This window comes from Metarhizium robertsii, assembly GCF_000187425.2.
Source record: "Metarhizium robertsii ARSEF 23 chromosome Unknown MAA_Scf_15, whole genome shotgun sequence".
Classification (NCBI taxonomy): Eukaryota; Fungi; Ascomycota; class Sordariomycetes; order Hypocreales; family Clavicipitaceae; genus Metarhizium; species Metarhizium robertsii.
In genome coordinates, this window is record NW_011942155.1 from 54,929 (window position 1) to 72,496 (window position 17,568).

At 52.5% G+C, this 17,568-nt stretch overlaps 6 protein-coding genes across 6 annotated transcripts; 4 read left to right on the forward strand and 2 right to left on the reverse strand.

Moving 5' to 3' along the window:
- Positions 1–159: 159 nt before the first annotated feature.
- On the forward strand, positions 160–2,976 carry MAA_11713 (ankyrin domain protein; the record flags this gene model as incomplete). Its single annotated transcript, XM_011412628.1, has 6 exons — positions 160–520; positions 670–821; positions 866–1,246; positions 1,414–1,634; positions 1,741–2,078; positions 2,111–2,976. 6 exons carry the CDS (start codon positions 160–162, stop codon positions 2,974–2,976), a joined length of 2,319 nt encoding a protein of 772 aa, XP_011410930.1.
- A 1,563-nt stretch (positions 2,977–4,539) lies between these two features.
- On the forward strand, positions 4,540–7,949 carry MAA_11714 (uncharacterized protein; the record flags this gene model as incomplete). The annotated part of the gene is made up of 4 exons (XM_011412629.1): positions 4,540–4,923; positions 5,001–5,503; positions 5,925–7,824; positions 7,881–7,949. The coding sequence occupies 4 exons, from the start codon at positions 4,540–4,542 to the stop codon at positions 7,947–7,949; spliced, it is 2,856 nt and encodes a 951-aa protein (XP_011410931.1).
- A 163-nt stretch (positions 7,950–8,112) lies between these two features.
- MAA_11715 (Lipase, class 3) lies at positions 8,113–9,705 on the reverse strand (the record flags this gene model as incomplete). The annotated part of the gene is made up of 3 exons (XM_011412630.1): positions 8,113–8,957; positions 9,007–9,368; positions 9,497–9,705. 3 exons carry the CDS (start codon positions 9,703–9,705, stop codon positions 8,113–8,115), a joined length of 1,416 nt encoding a protein of 471 aa, XP_011410932.1.
- A 30-nt stretch (positions 9,706–9,735) lies between these two features.
- Positions 9,736–10,760, forward strand: MAA_11716 (uncharacterized protein; the record flags this gene model as incomplete). The annotated part of the gene is made up of 3 exons (XM_011412631.1): positions 9,736–9,838; positions 10,028–10,526; positions 10,595–10,760. 3 exons carry the CDS (start codon positions 9,736–9,738, stop codon positions 10,758–10,760), a joined length of 768 nt encoding a protein of 255 aa, XP_011410933.1.
- A 609-nt stretch (positions 10,761–11,369) lies between these two features.
- On the reverse strand, positions 11,370–11,983 carry MAA_11717 (transcriptional activator xlnR; the record flags this gene model as incomplete). The annotated part of the gene is made up of 2 exons (XM_011412632.1): positions 11,370–11,538; positions 11,739–11,983. 2 exons carry the CDS (start codon positions 11,981–11,983, stop codon positions 11,370–11,372), a joined length of 414 nt encoding a protein of 137 aa, XP_011410934.1.
- Positions 11,984–13,336: 1,353 nt separating this feature from the next.
- Positions 13,337–14,042, forward strand: MAA_09131 (zinc finger domain-containing protein; the record flags this gene model as incomplete). Its single annotated transcript, XM_007827129.1, has 2 exons — positions 13,337–13,538; positions 13,639–14,042. The coding sequence occupies 2 exons, from the start codon at positions 13,337–13,339 to the stop codon at positions 14,040–14,042; spliced, it is 606 nt and encodes a 201-aa protein (XP_007825320.1).
- Between the last annotated feature and the right edge of the window lie 3,526 nt (positions 14,043–17,568).

Below are 17,568 nucleotides of genomic sequence, written 5' to 3' on the forward strand. Positions count from 1 at the left end.
AGATCTTTCAAGCAAACGTGGGGGAAATCCCGGCCGCCCACGATTGCACATCCTTGCCGATCAGAAACGACCTGCAAGCACCCCTGACATATTGCTGATCAGAAACGACCTGCAAGCACCCGTGACATACTGTGGTTGCCAGTCAATGGAATAACCATTATGAACGTGTATCGCCAGCCTTCCTACGACGCCGCGTTGGACATTCTGTTGCGGTGGTCTCCACCTGAGAGATGTCTGGTGGCAGGCGACTTCAACGCGAAACACTACTCCTGGCAGACTGGGAGGCTGGCGGGCCGCGGGGACGACATCGCCGCTTGGGCGGCCGAGAGCGGTCTTGGCCTCTTGAATACCGCTGATGTACCCACAAACCCCCATGGCAACACAATCGACCTCGCGTTTTCCAACATCGACCTGGCCTCCGCAGTAGTTGAGGATCACCTCGCCACGAGCTCCGACCATTTCACTTTAAGTCTTTACAATCCCAAATGTCACCCTGGCGCCTACCGGAACGCCAGGCAAGGTGCGAGTAACCAGCGAAGAGGAGCTGCAACGCTTCAAGGAACTCGTCGAGGCAGGTGTCTGTAGACTCCCGGCCGCAGCCACAACAGCCTCGGAGCTGGAACACTAGCTGAATCGCCCGTCAATCTTCTCCATCGGCTGCCAAGGCAGCGGGACGACCTGTACGGAAGGGAACGCGAAGCGCCCCTTGGTGGACCGACGAATGTGCTGAGTCCGCAGCAGAGTACCGCGCCGTACGAAGGATCTTCCCTATGGGCTTCAACGAGGAGGTGCAAGCAGCAAGAAAAGCGTTCCAGAATGTGGTCCGTCGGACCAAACGTCAGTACTGGCGCAACTTGATAGCCAGCTTCTCGGACAGTGCAGCGGTGTACAAAGCAGTTCACTGGCTCAAGTCACCCAACCGCCGCCGCTCCAAATTGACGGCGTAGTGTACGAAACACAAATGGATAAAGCGAACGCTCTGAGACGGAGTACGCTGGAACGCCGCACGGCAGCAGACGACATCGACGACCCGTGGATCCAGTTTGTCCGCCGCGTCAAATACCATTTGCTGCTGGGATCACTCTCGCGGAGGCAGAAGATGCTATCACCAAGACTGGCAACACCTCGCCAGGGGCAGACAACATCACCATCAAGACGCTGCGAACAGTTTAGGACATCATTGGAGAACACGTCCGCCGGCTCTACGAAGGTTGCTTGGTGGTCGGGCATCACCCACAAGCATTCTGTGAGGCAGAAGTCGTCATGATCACTAAGGCGGGAAAAGGGGACCTGAGTACGCCCAGGGCCTAGCGCCCAATTTCTTTGCTATCCCGCCTGGGGAAAGGACTTGAGCGCCTCCTCGCACGCCGCCTGGCATGGGCCACAGTCCACTACGAATTGCTTCATCCACAGCAAGCCGGTGCGTTGCCGAAGCGATGGGCTGTCGACCTGGTCGCTGCGCTGGTCCACGACATTGAGGAAGCATTTGCACATAAGCAAGTAGTCACACTGGTGACCGCGGACATCCAAGGAGCGTTTGACTCGGCACTGTACAACAGACTCGTACTACGGCTCCGTGAGCAGGGTTGGCCAGACAATGTGGCACGCAGTGCGGCCTTCCACAGGGCTCTACGGTATCTCCGATCCTATTTTTGCTTTACACGGAGCCGATCTACCGGCTGGGCAAACCCGAGGGACGGTTCGGTTATGCGGATGACACTGCCATCCTCTGCATGGGAGAGAGCTTGCAAAAAACGGCAAGAAAAGCAACGGAATGTCCGGAGGAGCTAGTTGCGTGGGGTGCTGCCAACGGCATCACCTTCGACCCCGACAAGACAGAGGTCAAGCATTTCTCTCCCAAGTCTCACAGAACACCCCAGCCGTGCGACATGGCGGCACGAAGTACCCGGAAAAAGCGATGCGGTGGCTGGGCCTCTGGCTAGACGAAAAGCTGACGTTCAAGACCCAGGTTGAGAAATGGACAGCGAAAGCCCAAGCTGTTGCATACCACCTCCGAAGCCTAGGGAATACTCGGCGTGGCCCCTTGCCGAGCGCAACACAGAGAGCTGTGAGAGCTTGTGTCTAACCAGTCTTACTGTTCGGAACTGAGGCGTGGTATCCAGGCATGACATGCCCGCGTTGGCGACAGCGGACAAGCCCAGATCCTCCAGGGTCAAATACCTACTGAACAGAATGAATAAAGTCCTGAAACAAGCCATCCGAGCCATTCTGCCGACTTGGAGAACGACGCCAGTCGATATCCTGCACCGAGAAAGCGGCATACCGCCGGTTGCCCGGCTTCTTGAAGCGAGACAAATCAGATTCTTGGCACGCATAAAGTCTCTGGACCCTGCACACCCTTTAGTCAAGCGCACCATCGAGGCAGAGCCACTGCCCATCGTCAAGGGCATCAAGTTGAAGTACCAGCTACCTGAAAAGCCGTTCCCAACGAGACTAAGGAGGACGAACAACCTGCTACCACGATGCCAGCGCCCAGTCCTTCTTCCACGCAAGTATGTCAATGAGCCATTGCCGCCTCTTCAAACCGCAGCAAAGGAAGAGGCCGCGGAGGAGTTTAACGCATGGCTTGAATCTGTCTCGCCCCTCACCGTCATTGTGTATTCAGACGGCTCTCTTTCCGAGAAAGGTGCCGCTGGATATGGCTTCACTATTTACCAGAACGGACGTTCCTTACACCAGGGCGCGGGACGCCTTGGCCCCGCTGAGGTGTTCGACGCCGAGGCCAGAAGAGCACTGGAAGGGCTGGAAGCTGCACTCAGACTGCCGCAATCCGCCTCGCAAAAGATAGTCGTGTGCCTTGACAACATCGCAGCCGCCAGATGCCTCCGAGGACAACCTTCTGACTCATCGCAGAAGGCCTTTCTCGCCTTCCAAGCCCCCTGCAAAGAGACACAGACCGACAGACATCCGCTGGATACCCGGGCACAGCAATATTACAGGGAACGAGCAAGCTGATATACTCGCGAAGGTAGGATATACGCATCCAGAACCCGTGAATGCAACCTCGACCTGGCCTTCCTGCGTAGAAGCACGAAACGGCGGTGCAAAGACGTATCTCGCGCCTAGTGGAACGAAACTGCTCCTGACAAGTACTTATCTCTCAACCTGGACTTCCCAAACCGCTGCCCTCCAGAGCTAGACCTCCCCCGGCCAGTGCCTCATCACCTCCTTGCTGCCAGAAAAGACCATGGTGATTTTGCCGACTACCACGAAAGGTTTGGCCATGACGACGTAAAGCTGATATGTTCCTGCGGCTGGCGCAAGTCCCCGACATATCTCTTCTACTGCAGAAAGGTCGATAAAGGTCGATCCATGCCACCGGATGAGGCTGGCACCCTCGCCGGCAGTAGCGATCAACCATGCAGTAGGCAGAGACTTTGAAAAGTTTGTCAAACTAGCCCAAAGTAGTTCCTTCTTTGAGAAGATTTGCCCACGTCTGTAACGTGATCCTGACCTACAGAACTGCCGTGCTCCCCTTTTCTTTTGTCTAATTTTCTCTTTCCGGCAGCGGTAGACGGAAGGTGGCCTCAAGCACCTTTTGTCCGCGCGCATGTCATCTATGACTGCTGTGGCAGTCATAGCGAAACTCTTCAATCTGTGTCGTAACATCTGAACATCCCGCTTACGGGAACAGATTTGCTTGTAAGCGCCTTCGAGCTGTCACAATGTTAGATAGTGCTCTGTTTATATTGGTATGTGTGCTTCGCGACACGACAGATTTTGTAAATTAACACTAGCCTAGTACGTCCTGTGCCCCGCGTAGGGGACCGGAGCAGCCAATGGCCGCTGGACGGAAAATACACTCACTCACTCACTCACTCTAGCCGCCGAGTCCGATTTCGCGTCTGTTTTATTATTCTGTTTTATTAAATACTTTTCGCCCAAGAATAATCGTTTTTGCATGGGGGTTGAATATGCCTTTTGTATGGGATTATGCGGTGTTCCACTCGTCGTGCTGTTCCACTCGCTATGCACCTACGTGACACTTTTGGATAACTACTCGTGCCTAAAGTGGGGGCGTGGCACGAGTAGTGTTTCTCCCCGGACCTCTGTTAGATTTCACGATGCCTACTTGAATTACCACCGGGGTTAGGCCCGTTATTGAGGTCAAAAATTGATGGATTGTATTCATTGATGCTTGTATCTTCTGTGTGTTGTTGTCGGGCGGGGAGACTTTGTCTCCCCTGCCAGGTTGCACCGCCACACGCCACTATTGCTATAGCCGACTCTTCATTTTAGTGTTAGATTGGTGCTGGGGAGTGAATTAACGAGGTCTAGTCGACTAATGAAGACATACCCTGGCTATTACAATAGATACTGTGGCTGAAGCAAATATCAAGGGTTGGGCTGCAGCCCAAACCCGCTCCAACAACAACACAAGAACACAAGATTGAATCAATAAGATTACGAATTAATCGTTACATAACCCATCGTGAATCTGAATAGCCCCGGTGTATCTAACAATTAAGAGTCTCAGTACGCTTTCGAGTCGATCGTGCTTATACGAAAAGATACACAATGACAAACAATAATGCATCACAGAGGAAGGTGCTGTTGCAGACCTTCGAGGATTGGGCACGATGGGATGAAGAGTTTCAGACAAAGGCTATCAGCCTACACTTATGGGGCTATATTGACCCAGATAGTGGCCTTTTAATGATGGAAAGGCCAGAAAGACCCCTTATAGGGTCCTGCCACAGAAGGATTCCCGCTAGAATCTTGGATCCAGAATACCTGGCCCAGTCTGGAAGACAGACCCGCCAAGGTGGGCAATCAAGCCAAACTGTCAGCCAGTCGCCATCGGGAGAACCTATGGTTATGCTTCCAGAGACGACGGACCCTGCTCATCGCGCTCGTAGCCTTTCTGAATTGACTGGCGTCATTCACATTCGAGTGGAAGATGTATAAGCAAGATTACAGAGAATACAAAGAACAAGAGGCCAACTGTGAGAAGTTGAAGGCTTGGGTGACTGACACAGTGGACTACGGGCTGCGTCAGAGCTCGTGCCGTGCCGTGTGGGACTTGCGGACATGGTACGCAAACCTTAGGACAAGTGTGGGTGCAACAAGCTGCTGCCAGAAGGAAGTACCAGTCGGCTACGGCTGCTCTCACTAAAGTCCCGAAGGACTTTGCAGGCTGGATTACGACGTGGGAAATGGCCACCAACCTTGCTCTGGTTAGAAAAACCGGAGGGGTGGAAGACCCAAACATTTGGTTTGATGACTTGACGAAAGCAGTCCAACCTGTCCTAGGTAACTGGACTACCATCTATGCAGGCATATACAAGGATAAATTGGAAGATAAAACATTGACGATAGGGGAGGCTGCAAAGGATCTGCGGAAAGAAGCAGAGAGACGGAATATCCTACATGCTGGGGAGAAAGGCTCCAAAGTCATGAAAGGAGCATTTGGTCCAACTCTGGCTGGAGAGCCGGGGCCTTCCTCACCGTCGAGCCGCGGGGCCGTCCTCACCGCAGGACGGTAATCGCAAGCGGAAGCCAAAGGATGCCCAATCGTCAAGGCGAAAAAGGGCAGCTACCCTGAATGAGTCTGATGATTTGTGCAAGGCATGTGACGGTGGTCATCAGCTAGCGAAGTGTTACTACGCGTTCCCAAAGTTGGCACCCGAACACTTCAAAGAAAGGAAGCTCGTACGCGACGCTTTTGAGTATCGGGTCAGAAATGATTCTAGTCTGAGAGATGAGGTGGACCGCATTAACAAAGCCAACCTCATCCAAGAACATGACTGACATGGGAGAGGTGTTGGAGAGTATACGGCGAGCTTTGTTATCCAATCAATCCGCTGTGCATTCTCTACCACCAACTATCCGCTTAAGGACTCAGCTCTGCTAGACTCAGCAGCAACCATCCACATCTTCAACAATATTGATCGATTCAGTAGATTCCGACACGCCGGTCCAGATGATTTTGTTTTCGCCGGGGAACAACGAGTCCCCATCCATGGATATGGCAATGTTGTAATCTGCACACAAGGTCCTCGAGGTCGAGGCTTTATTGACCTCTTTGATGTTGCACTTTGCGAAAACTTCCCGTGCAACCTTGTATCACTACGGCAACTTCAGAAACGTGGCTACTGGTGGGATAATCGCCCTGGCTTTAATTGCCTGAGATCCAGAGGCAACACCGTCATCTGCTACATTGTTGACCGATACGATCAATTCGTGATAGAAGACGGACCCTCAGGAGCTGTAAGAAGTGCATTCGTGTCTCAACGGCATCAATATAACTCCTGGACAAGGAGGAAGGCAAGCAAGGCAGACGCACGAAAGTGGCATCTAAGACTTGGACACCCTGGTCCCCAGGCCTTGGAACATCTCGTCAACACTTCGCGAGATGTTCGAATCAAGGGACCAACAACTACCGAGTGCGATGACTGTGCCGTGTCTAAAATAAAACGGCAAATACGTCGGCAGCCACGAGATGTGGGCAATGACCCCGCACAACGCATAGCTATTGACTTTCACGACATTGAAGTGACTCACGATGGAACGAACTGCGTGATGCTCGCCACTGACCGATGGTCCGGATTTATATGGGATTATTATCTATTTACTCGCACATTCGGGGAGATATTGGATGCATTAAAGCATCTCCTTGGACATCTGGAGCGACAGTATCAGATCAAGCCCAGAGTAGTAGAGTGCGATAATGAGATTATGGGCAATAGTGTGTTTATGAGGAATAGGACCGCCACTCTAGACTTCCTTCGCGCGCAGAACATTATAGTTGAGAACAGTGCCGTGCATACTCCTGCACAGAATGGAGGCGCCGAGGTGTCTGGGAGTATCATCAAGACGAAAGCCCGAGCAATGCGAGCAGGCGCAAAACTCCCACAATATTTATGGGTCGAGATATATCGTTGCGCAGTATATCTATACAACCGAACCCCGAAATACATATATAATTGGCGCACCCCGTATGAGAGATTACACACCATTGTGGCACGCAGAGATGGCGTGATTACCGAAGGTAGAAAGCCCTACCAAGCGCATCTGCGGGTCTATGGGTGCAAAGCGTTTGCCATGACGCCGGATGCCTTGGCAAGGAGGAATAAACGACAGAGATTGAACCCCAGAGCCTGGATCGGTTACCTTGTCGGCTATCAATCCACAAACATCTATCGAGTCTGGAATCCCAAGACTGGGAGGGTTATTTCTACTAGGGACGTGATATTCAATGAAGACGAGACGTTTAGCGGCAGTCTTGAGCAACTGAAGGATGACCTATTGCATATCAGTCGCAACGAGCTGAATCACTTACTCAACCAGGCCGAAGAGTCGCAAACTGACCGTAACACCACGGCAGAAGAAGACCAAACTGGGGTCTCGATACCCCATGATGATTGGGAGGGCCTTCGCGGAGAAGACGAGGATGTCGGAGCCCAGCTCAGTTGGGAAGACCCCGCACTCCGAGAAGGAACAGCAAATGCAGGAACTGAAGGATCAGAGGTTGTGCCTGATCAGCCAGCCGGTGCTGAGAACAGTTCTGGAAATTCCGGGAGCGCGGAAGCCGATCGAGAAGTACCAGAAGGCACGGATGACCAGCTTCAAGCTGATGCCGATGACCACCAACCTAAGGATTCTGATGCTCGATCTAGGCCGTACCCGACCCCTGTGTCGCTGCCGCCAACGGCACTTTTAGCCATGTCAGTACGTGAAGGTGTCTGTGCGACACATGACGAAAAGTTCAAGCATGACGCTGCAAAGGAACCAATCGAAGTATGGAAGACCGCCTTTGTTGCAGGACGCCAAGCTACCCCGATTGGAATTCTTGCAGACAAGGTAATAGACAAAGCAAAGTTGCATCGACTAATGAAGAACCCCTTTAATCTACACAGGCGAGAGATGCCCCCACTGCCACGAAGTCACAGAGACTTGGCCGGTCATCCCATGGGGTCTCTCTTTGAAACCGCTGAGAAAGAGCATCTTCGAAGCCACCAAGAGATGCAGTCTTGGATAGAGGTTCCAAAAGGTGATGCTCGGGCTCGGGGCAAACCCATATTCGATTGCATGTGGGTTTATGTCTATAAGTTCGATAAGCACGGACGCTTTCAGAAGTGCAAGGCACGCTTAGTCGTTAGAGTCATCCGCCGCCGTGCAGCGTTCAAGAGTGCTGCGTCTCAGCGCATTCGCTTTATCCAGCTGGGTTTCGTGTACAACGTCAACAATTTGAAGCGGTGGAGGCTGGAAAGCCCCTGGTGATTTGAGCCACCGGACTGCCTTGTAGACCGATGCGCTATCCGAGAAGCCGTCGATGAGGTTGCGCCAGTACTGCCGTTTGGCACGGCGGACGACACGCTGGAACTCTCTTCTCGCTAGTTGGACTTCCTGACTGAATCCTAAAGGGAGAATTCCTCGTATGGCGCGGTACTCCGCGGCGGCTTCGGCGCACTCGTCGGTCCACCACGGCGCACTTCGCGTTCCTTTCCGTACGGGGCGACCGGCAGCTCTGGCAGCCGACTGGAGGAGGTCAACAAGCGCCGCGGCAAGTGTGTCAAGCTGCGAGGCTGTTGCCGTGTCTGTTGGTATTCGACAAGCTCCAGCGGCAACGAGTTCCTTGAAGCCTTTCAGCTCCTCTTCAGTCGTGACACGCACTTTGCCCAGCGCCTGTGGCAGGCTCCGGCTAACATCGGGAAGTATGAGACTTAGAGTGAAGTGGTCAGAGCTCGTGGCGAGACGGTCTTCCACAACCGCGGATGCCAAAGTGATGTTGAAGAAAGCCAAGTCGATTGTGTTGCCATGCGGGTTTGTCGGCACGTCCGCCGTGTTCAACAGATTCAGGCCGTTTTCCGCTGCCCAGGTGGCAATGTCGTCTCCACGGCCCTCCAGTCGTCCGGTTTGCCAGGAGTAATGCTTAGCATTGAAGTCACCAGCCACAAGGGTCCTTTCTGGTGCCGGCCACCGCAGCAGGACGTCTAGGGAGACGTCATAGCGCGGTTGGCGATAGAAGTTGACGATTGTGACGCCGTTCACCGTAAGTCACAGTATGTCTCGGGCGAGTGTCGGTCGTTTCTGTTGCGAAAATGCGTGAGTCCTTACGGATGTATGTCATGACCCTCGGCCGCGTGCCATTGCTATCCCAGCTGTCTAGGGGCGAACAGGTGTCGTAGGCTGGGTGAGTCTTGGTGAGGCATCTTGAGTTCTTTGCCTCCGTCCAGGGTTCTTGGAGAAGGACGATGTCATATTTTTCGGAGTCGGCCAGTGCCAGGGCGCAATCGTGGGCCGGCGGGATTTTGCCCACATTCGTTTGAGTGCGTTCTTGTCGGAATTGTGTACTCTTGGCCGCCGACTCATGTAGAAGACGGGTTGGTATTGGCACGGCGCCGCTTAGGTGATGTCGACAGAGGACATCTCGGCGCCGCTTCCGGTCCGAGTTCCACGGCCCTGGGGCGCATCGGGGACGACGATGGCAGGACTGGGTTCCACGGCCCTGGGGCGCATCGGGGACGACGACGGCAGAACTGGTAGGGTGCAGGTGAAGAAGTTGGTCAAGGCTTGGGGGTTGACATGTTCCTGAGGCAGCTCCATGACTGCCACTGCAGCACGCTGTTGTTCTGCGACGGCCTCTAATGCTGGCTGGCTGTTAGGTTCCGTCTGAGATTGCTGTCGCCGCTGTGCAGCCTGGCGTTGTTGAAAGAGGCGAGAACCCATCTGTCTGATCATTGCTCCTTGTTCTCTGGGGACGAGCAAGCCATGGTCTCTCTTTGGCCGCGCCGGGCATGCCGCTTGGTCCGCGGCATGTGGTCCGAGGCAGTTGGCACACTGCTCGGGGGGCAGTGCAACTGTCACTGGCGTGGTTTGTCTTTCCGCAGCGTTTGCATCGTGTTTGTCTATTGCACGCATGTCGTGTGTGGTAGTCCCAGCAGTTCTCGCACTGCCTGGGAGGGTTGGTTCTTTCGATGTATCTGGCTAATATCGGCTGGTGCCAAATAGACTCCAAGGTCTTTTTGTCGGTTCAAGGAAGGAGATGATGAGTGTCTTGTAGGGAAGCTGTTCGTTGTCACGGCGAGGGACTCGGATGCTGACCGGCGTGAGTCCCGTCTGGTTGTTTATTTCGTCACGGACGGCAGCGTCGTAGTTCAGTTCGTTTCCGTAAAGGTCGGTAAGTCTTCGAGGGCAGTTGTCTACGGCATAAGTGTACCATTTCTGGCTGGTCTCAACGGCCGTTGCGCCGAGATCATCGGCCTATTCGGCTTGGCGTTCTACAAGCAGATCGCGGGTGAGTTTGTCTGCGGCGCGAATGGCCCATCCGGTGTTCACTTGGAAGACTTGCGGGATTCGATTGAGCTCAAGGCCCGTCTTGCTGGCTACATGAGCTCGGATGGCGTAGCCGATGTGGTTTCTGGCCGGAGCGTCGGCTTCAATCAAGGCGGACGAAGACCCGGAGGTCTTCTCGAGGTGGCGCGGGCACTGGTGGTCGTTGCCCTTGGCGATGAGTGGCAGCAGGTTTGTGTTATGGGTGGGCAGTGTTTGTGGTGGGCAGTGTTTGTGGTGGCCAACCGAGTCGGAGAGGCAGTGGCATTGGCGGCAATGCTGCTATTGGTTGGTGTAGATGCACAATCGGTGTTGGCCAGAGTTTGTTTCCAAAATTCGAGGAAGCTACTGGAGAAGTGCTTGGCGAAGTCGCGTTCCGGCCCGGTAGTAAATTACTTGGCCGCCTCGGCCGGCCCAGTAGTAAATTCCTTGGCGGCCTCGTTGAAGTGTTCGGAAGACCCTGAGTTTGGCGTCGTAGGCGGCTGGTCATGTGTGACCGTTGTAGCCAGTGCAGGGAATTGAGTGGCGACGAGGGTGTGTGGGCCGTCCTTCCGCGTGCAGGTGAAACGCCAATGTCGGTGATCTCCACGGGGGAGCTGTCTCGGAGGAGGGCTGCGCGGCGCGACAATTACTGATCCGTACGTTTCAGTTTGAGATTGTTTGGTCGGTCTTCAGTAGCCGATGTCTTATGAGGCTTGAACAATGCGTTCACGGTGCAAAACGAGTCGCATATCCCGAAAGGTCGAGCTATCTCCTTCCAAGAAAGAACAATACTTTCGAAGTAGTTGGGCGTTATTTGGGAGACTTCGCGAACGACATCTATCAGGATATAAACATCTGCCGTCCGGTTCTGAACATTGGAGACTCTGATTAGCTTTAAAGGCCTGAGCCGCCCGCACTTTCCGTCGTCGACAGGCGAGGATCCTCGGAACTGGAAACCATCGTGGGGCAGCTGACTGAATCGGTGCAGGTGGTTTCGGGTGAATTGTTTTAAGCCTGTTTCACTCGAACGTCGCAAAGTGGTTTGCGGTCAGTGCCCCCAAGCTCCACCCACAATCCGATCGCACATTTTCTTAGCCGGTAAGACCACTTCGCGCAGCCTCCCACCGCTTCAAGTCCAGCCCAGTCTCGCTATCGACGAGTATCGTTACGATGAAGAAACCGCAAAGAATGCCCATGAGCGACTGAGAGTCTCCGATGACGTTGGATATGGCGCGGAGAGTGGTTGTTATCTCCATCAACCTGGGCTCGATCAGCCGGATCCTTTGATATGATATCCATAGGCAAGCTAAACATTAAGAGCGGAGACTATGCCTTTTGTTACAAGTTCTTCGTCATATATTTCAAAGGCAAAGGCGGAAGGCGGAAGGCGGAAGGCTTTGAACTCGTCGACCTTGTACTGATCCAAGTTCAGTAGAGATTCGAAACGGCGATTCGCTTACGATTGAGTTTGAGCGAGTCCGGAAGCCTCGCTTCGTTGGGTCGGCTTAGTCGCTTCAAAATCATGCCACACCTTGACCTCCTTGCACCTCCGTTGCGCATCGATCAGGTCCACGATGTTGACAAGCGTGTTCTTCAAATGCTTCTTGCATTCTGATACGGAGTGGCTTGGAGGTACACAGACCCCACGGCATAGAGCCTGGTATCCCTCGAGTTTCTCTTCCTCTGATTGGAGTTCCTTGCGCATCGCAATGGTGCGCTCCTGTGTCTACTGTTGGGAGCCAGTCCCGAGTAGCAGCAGGCATCCCAGGATAGGATGCCCTGGGTGGCCTGGTGACTACCAACAGGGAGACCAGGGTCTGTTCGCCACCAAGTCGATACCGCGTCAAAGCATCGGTGGGTCCCAGTATTGTCGTTGACGGAGCTGGACTTCTACACTCACTACTCAACTCGTGCCACAGCGCATGACAGACATAAAACCCGACATAATATACGCCTATGCGATGCTGGCTACTCCGTCGACCCGCCTTTGAGACGTTCCTTAGTCTCAAGAGTGTTGCCATTCTAGAAGCTTGGTACAGATTGTGTGGCATGTACTTTGACAGGCAAGTGCGCTGGTTGGAGATCGTAAATTCGACGGTGTACTCACTCAGTCAATGACTATCACACGGCGTGCCACAATATCCGCAACGCCGACCAGGAATAACCCACACTTCCTTCCCGCCAAGAGCGCAAGTTGGGCATCTAGTACCAGGAATCTAAGCCAGTAGTTAGTCATGTGCTCTGCCGCAAAAGGAAAAGACATTTGGGCCACTAGTCCCCCGAACCTTAGGTCCGTAGCTGATAAATCTGTCCATGCCAACAGGCTCTGATGCCGTTGTGGCATTGCCAAGGGCATTCCTGACCCGTAAAGGCATCGAAATGGGCCTGGTCAAAGTAAATTGAGGACTTTGTGCAGCAGTGAAAGGTCTTGTGAGAGGCCGAAGCGGTGGGATGAAAAGAGAATATTAGAGTGTCACGGAAGGGCAGGACAATTGTTGAGCGTCTCCAGCTTCCCGTATTCTCGAACTCGACCCTGTTAGACCAGTGGACTGAGGACTCGCGTGCATGGCAGCCGTTTTTAGGTGGTACCCCTGAAAGACGGCGACGAAAACGATCGCGCCGGATCTTAAATGTCTTGGCCACCGCCCTCTGCTTGGCCTTGGATTGTTTCCGAGGTATTGAACAGCTTCCTCAGCACGTAAGTCAATATTACGAATGGTGTAGTTATATTATGTATCTCCCATATCTCGCCCCCCCCCAAAGCTGTTGTCGATTGCCTGCACGGTTATCGGCCCCACACCTTGCCGCGACGTGAATCAAGACAGGGGGAACGCGTCTAGGACTGATATATCAAGCAACACACTCTCTTCAAATCAACTTTCGACAAGATCACCACTCTGCTTTCGCTCACGCCTCTGACTCCTCGCACTCTCAACACGTCAACCTGCGCTACGAACGAGCATTACTAGCTAGCAGCAGACATCTCAGCCTGCCCCGCGTCTAGCCTCCGCGCAATACCTCATATCCTCCCAGTCAATGATAGCGTTTCTGTACCACGATGCCTCGAACAACTACGGCTGCGTCTCGCCCGGAGCCTGTTGCTCTGGCTCCTAATGCTGGGCGTGGACCCCCCGCCCTAACTACTAGTGGTGCAAAAAGCACCGTCGTTCCTATTAAGGATGCTGATGGCAAGTATCCTTGCCCTCATTGCACCAAGTCCTACCTCCATGCCAAGCACTTGAAGCGCCATCTCCTTCGCCGTAAGTCCCATCCTGAGCCTCTTATCCCTTGCAGACGGGCGGGCCGCTTGTACCTTGTCTTGCCACGCAACTCGTATAGACTAACTAGTTCCCTGCGTAGATACTGGTGATCGCCCTTATGCGTGTGTGCTTTGCCAAGATACCTTTTCTAGAAGTGATATTTTGAAGCGCCACTTCCAAAAGTGCTCCATTCGCCGTGGAAATCCCAACGGAGTGAGCCACTTGTCCCACCCTCAGGCTCATGCTATGAATCATGCTCGGGCTGGGAAGGCTGGTGGTCTCGACAAGGAGGATGACAAGAACCACTTTCATGGGTTGAACAACATGCCCTCCGACTGCCTGGCTTATCCTTTTGACATGCCCCCCTTTTCTGACGGCATAAAAAACGAGACCAGTGACAAAAATTATGCTTCTCGTTCCGCCGGCGACAACCCTGACCCAAATGACAATGCCCCTAACATGGGTGTGCCTCAGCCCTATGGGCTCATGTTCTTAACTCCATAAATAATGTGCGGATGCCTAGTTACCGCCTAGTCCGGGCCTAGAGCGGAATGCCATGCTGTCGGATAAGGTTGCCTCTGTTGATTGAACAGCACGCCTCTCACCTGCGGCGCAAATCTGTCCCGTCCGTTAACACTGTTTAGCATCGTTTTTATCCATGGCCTGATGGGTCATCGCACGAAGACGTGGATCAAGAACGATGTTCAGTGGCCTGATGAGCTACTGGTCCCTGCCGAGAATCGCGTCGACGCTATTTCCAATTCTTTTTTTTTTTCCTCAACTGTTAAACAATAGGTCAGCGGCTGATGCTGTATGTTATAAAGACGGCGCATAATGAGCACAAGCAGAGACTTCTACGGGCCACAAAAAATAGGTAGACTGGGCTCCATATGCCGTTAATACTTCTTCGTGGGTATTTCGTAACTGGCGTTTGAAGTTTAGTTGAACGGATCCTTCCCTGCAACATGGATCTTTTCATGGTAGATAAGGGACAATTCGTCGCTGTTAAAATAAATTAAGCTCGAGGGTCTTACTTCCTACCTTTGCTCTTCTCAGGCCTCACAATGTGAACGATCCAGGAGAATCACCTCGGCGTAACCACGTCTAGGGCAAAACTTAGTGGCAGGAACCAGCATGCTGCAGCTACTGGGGCGTCAGAGTAAAAAGACCAAATTTAGGTCCAAGAAGATGAAGATCTGAATCCGGAGTTTGCTCCTGATTTGAACCATCTTATCCGAGGATCGCTTTATTTGGCTACAGAACTCGTGCAGACGAAAAGATTAGGAAGGAATACAATGACGGAACACATTCAACAACAACGCAAGGCTATGAAGAACAGGCAGTTGCAATCAGGAGGAGTTTTGGCAGTTGCTGAAGGGCGAGAATGGTAGAGAAAAGGGAAGATCAGGTAGCTAGAGCTCCCTGGTCCTGGTTAAGGATGGTTAAAAGAGGCATGGACACTGGACACCTCCCAGCTCGGAGTACAAACCCCGGCCCGACGCGTGATTGCTGTCCCGTCCAGTGCCACGCGTGATGCGGGCGGCTGGTACACGTGCCCGCAATTGGATATTTCGGCGCCTTCAAATTAAGGGGAGAATTGTTTTTAAACCAGAGGTAGTTGCTGTACGTTTTATATATTGCATTTGTGGCAAAATCTCTTCGTCTAAATTTGTATTCGATGGATACGCCTTTGTTGGCGCGGGTGCGACTGCACAGTACAGTACGCTCCGTACGTCAGAGTGGACAGAAATTGTGAGCAAATTGATGTAACTACCACTAGGCGCCAAAATATTTTCAAGGTTCTGTGTTGATTATTACAGTACTGTAAATACTTACCTCTCACTGAATGGAATTATAAAATTGGAAGACGCACTTAACAGCCTCTGCTAGTAAGAGTGTAACGAGGGACCTGCGGCTCATTTACTATGGTTGATCAGAAGCATTCACTTCCCATCCCTTCGACCCACCTGTACGGAACAGGCACCAAATGTTCTAGTTTAACGTCATGGATCAATGAATGTATGTAGCAGTTCCCTTTTTCATGGAAGTATGGCAAGCTCTACGTCATAGACGGCGACGTTGTTGCGCAGAACGACATTCTCCTTCTTCAGCACGGACAAGGTCGCAGAATTCGACCAACTAAGCCAATCCAACCACCCTCCGCAAAAGGGTTGTCGTGGCCGCATTGGAAAGACGAGTCTTCGAACCGCCAAGTCTCGTTTTGCACCGCTTGCCTCGACTTGCGAGCATCGTGTACTACCTATAAACACTTGAGATCACGGGACTTCCTCAGCTCGGCGTTGAGAACTCATGTAACGTATTTGCTCTCCTGTAGGCACGCATATGAGTCATATGGATCTGTCCATGTTAAAAGACCTTGCACACCAACGCACAAACATGCCTAGTGCAGGATATGTCACACGGACCACTTCTCCAAATGGGGTGTGACTATGGTTCATGTGTTTTACTCCCTCATTCGCCACACAGTTCCGTGAACTCTCCCTAGGAGATCGAGATCAATCATGGAGCAAGTCCGCCAACCGCCTGGAATGGTGCTTTGAGCCCACATTCCTGAAGTAAAAGCTCTTCAACCTTGCGCGCAAAATTTCCATAACGGAGGACTATGCGGGAAGAAATAGGCCTTGCAGTAGAGTTTCCATGCCCAGGCGTGGCGGGTAGGTATTCTGATGTTATGTCCCAATCTTTGATCCTTGCCGACTGCTCTTGTAGCATGAGGACTTCTATCATCACCTAGGGCCTAATGACACAAAGACCGCAACGCACCATGCGTGCTCGAACCTCATCATTATTCCAAACGGCTCAGAAGCTTGCTGCTTCACAGGAACAGAGCGCATGCAGTTGTTCATCGCCATCTGGTGCATTATCCCGCGGGCTCCCTTCGCTGTCGGTGAGCTTCCCTATGCCCACTTATTCGGCTTTTGATATAATCTGTCTAAACAGTCGCCTCGGTTGGGTTGTTTGGGGTCTTTTGGAATCCACATATCAGGTAGCTCAAGCGAACTTCAACTGGTGACGGCGTGCGTACCCTCACATCCAGTCGTGCTAAACACTTTCTGGATCATGTGGAACAAGCCCTGAGCCTCTAAATGCTCCCTTGGTGTGTTTTTCCGTCATTGCAGCTTGGTGTGCGACAAAAAAAAATGCAAGTATGAAGTCCGTCTTAGTGATATGTGTCTGTCGCATAGAATATAGGCTATTATTAGTGCTACTAGAAGAAATTCAATAGACCTATAATTTTGCTCTTTTTGACGCAACAGTTATGAGCCCGGTATGCGCTAGTCGGGAAATGACATCCCTGTGCAACTGAAAGAATGGTATGGTAGTTTATTTCGCCCGGAGGGATCTCCCTAGAGGGTCTCATCTGTGCATCTACTATCGCTCCTTGACAATTGGCCGTGTCTCGCCCAGCCCCACGCTGTCAACTTCCTTTCTTTCTTGCTTGATTGGTGATTATGCTATTCCTTCGCTGCTTGTCGCTTCGTCCATGCGCTCGTGTCCAAAGTGAAGTAAAATCCGTATCCGCATCCGTAGTTTATCTTTCTCTTTGCTCACAAGTACCATGTAGCTCCTCTTCACAATCCCGTTCTCTGGCCAGCTTTTTAACGCGTAGCTGATTCGTCTTGGCTTCGAATGATGGCAAGTCCAAATGGTTGTCATCGCTCGGCCTTGCCTATGATTTCGCTCCTTGTCTGTGTCGCTCCTTGTCTGTTGTGTCACTCTTTGTCCGTCGTTAGATGTTTCTGATTCCGCACTCTTCGTTGCTACCGGCTTTCAATTGTGACGTGGCCGTTCCATGCTTTGTGGTCGCGACGCGCCTGTTGTGCGCCAGCCCAAAGCTCCTGTCCAACTTTGACAAGCTGACAAACCCTTCCTTGCGTCTCTGCTTTAGCTCTGGAAGTGAACGCTTCCAGATTCCCAGAGGATACCGCGTGGAGGTAGCAGAGTCCGTCTTCATCCCCCAATGGTGGTTGTTTTAGTTTGAAAGAATGGGGGCGTAATCTCCTTCACA